Here is a 1,722-nt window from a genome sequence, read left to right on the forward strand (position 1 = left end):
ATATAAAATGTTCCAATTGAGTATTGTAAAAATCGAACAATCCAAATTGATAGAAATGGAGAATTTCAAAGATATAGTCCAAAGATGTGATAAATAGATGGAGTATAACTATTTCTTGGGTCTCAAGCGAGAAAATGTTAAATCAACAATTAAATAATTTTTTTTGAAGTTTCGGTCGTTGAAGTTATTACATATTTTATTATTTCTTATTTTTGGTCGTTTTTTTGGCCATTTATCTTATTGTATTGCAAAATACAAATTTGTATTTCATGATTCATTATATGAATATTACATTTTTGCTATGTACGAGGGCAAGGTGAAAAGATCTTGGCCTAACATAAAAATGGCACCGAGGATGTCAAATGACTATAATTTTTCTCAAGTTTGATCATTCAGAGGCCTACCAAAAAAGTTTTAGAAAGATTCGGTTAGTAGTTTGTCTCTTGTGTCAAGTAAAGCAAACTTATAATGTTTCTCGAAAAATGAAAAAAACGAATGTCTGCAATTACAGTCGCAAAACTCCATGAAAATTATTGGGGGGTAGGGAAGCTGAATCTGGTGAGTACGGAGTGTGGCAACAATTCGAAGCGCTCATGAAGTTTTTTGACTGCAATTGCGAATGCGTTTCTGACCGACCATTAGCAAACGCGGCACCCATCCCGCTAAAAACTTTTTCATGTGCAACAAATGTTCGTGTAAGATGTTATTATTATGAATATACAATCTGTTGAGATGTTTACAATGTCAGCAAACTTACGCACTTTCACTCGTCGATCATTTAACACGGCATTATGAATTTTTTCGACGATTTCCTCAGTCGTAGCGGTTTTTGGACTTCCTGAACGTTCAATAATAGATGAAATTTGAATTCGGCAGCCCATTTTTTCACTGTTGACAATGATGAAGAGTGTTCTGAAGCTGGAATCAAGATCGTTTTTTATTTCAGGTGGCGTTAAACCTTTCAAAACAAAATATTTTTTCACTGCGCGACATTCAATTTTATCCATTTTTCGAGAAACACTAAAACTTGTTCGCTTTACTCAACACAAGAGACAAACTACTAACCGCATTTGTCTGAAACATTTTTGGTAGGCCTCTGAAGGGTCAAACTTAAGAAAAATCATAGCCATTTGACACCCTCGGTGCCACTTCTATGTCAGGCCGAGAATTTTTCACGTTTACCTTGCCCACGTATGTGTAAATATAAATATTGTCACGTTATTATATTCTAGAAAGTCCATGCCCTGAAAGGAATATCCGTAGACTTTTATAAAGGACAAAATACTGCTCTGCTTGGACACAATGGAGCAGGCAAAACTACGCTTATGTCTATATTGACAGGTATTACATTGTACTTTGAGATCTTAACGAAAATGACATTAATGGTATATTTTGTGGGAAATACTTATTATACTTATATTCAATAGGTGTGACAAGTGTAACAGAAGGAAAAGTATTTATAAATGGCAAAAATATAGAAAAGCACTTGAGCAGTATTAGAAACGAATTACGACTGTGTCCTCAAGAAAATATGGTTTTTCCAGATTTGAATGTATTTGAACAAATAGAGTTATTTGGCTTGGTAAGGATAATAATAATAATTTTTGTAAAATAAAAGCAATTATATCAATAACGTATTAATTATCTGTATATAATTTTTATGTTATGACAGTTGAAAGCTGAAAATAAAACTAGATACAAAGTCAGGGAGGATGTTCATGC

The 1,722-nt window shown here is 33.2% G+C and overlaps 1 protein-coding gene across 1 annotated transcript; it reads left to right on the forward strand.

The window, feature by feature from the left end:
- Positions 1-1,232: 1,232 nt before the first annotated feature.
- On the forward strand, positions 1,233-1,702 carry LOC105459791 (ATP-binding cassette sub-family A member 6-like; the record flags this gene model as incomplete). The annotated part of the gene is made up of 3 exons (XM_011706048.1): positions 1,233-1,341; positions 1,428-1,582; positions 1,673-1,702. Coding segments are annotated over 3 exons (294 nt in total), but the record flags the coding sequence as incomplete, so codon positions are not given.
- Between the last annotated feature and the right edge of the window lie 20 nt (positions 1,703-1,722).

The sequence above is a fragment of the Wasmannia auropunctata genome, unplaced genomic scaffold, assembly GCF_000956235.1.
Source record: "Wasmannia auropunctata unplaced genomic scaffold, wasmannia.A_1.0 LD333693.1, whole genome shotgun sequence".
Taxonomy (NCBI): domain Eukaryota; kingdom Metazoa; phylum Arthropoda; class Insecta; order Hymenoptera; family Formicidae; genus Wasmannia; species Wasmannia auropunctata.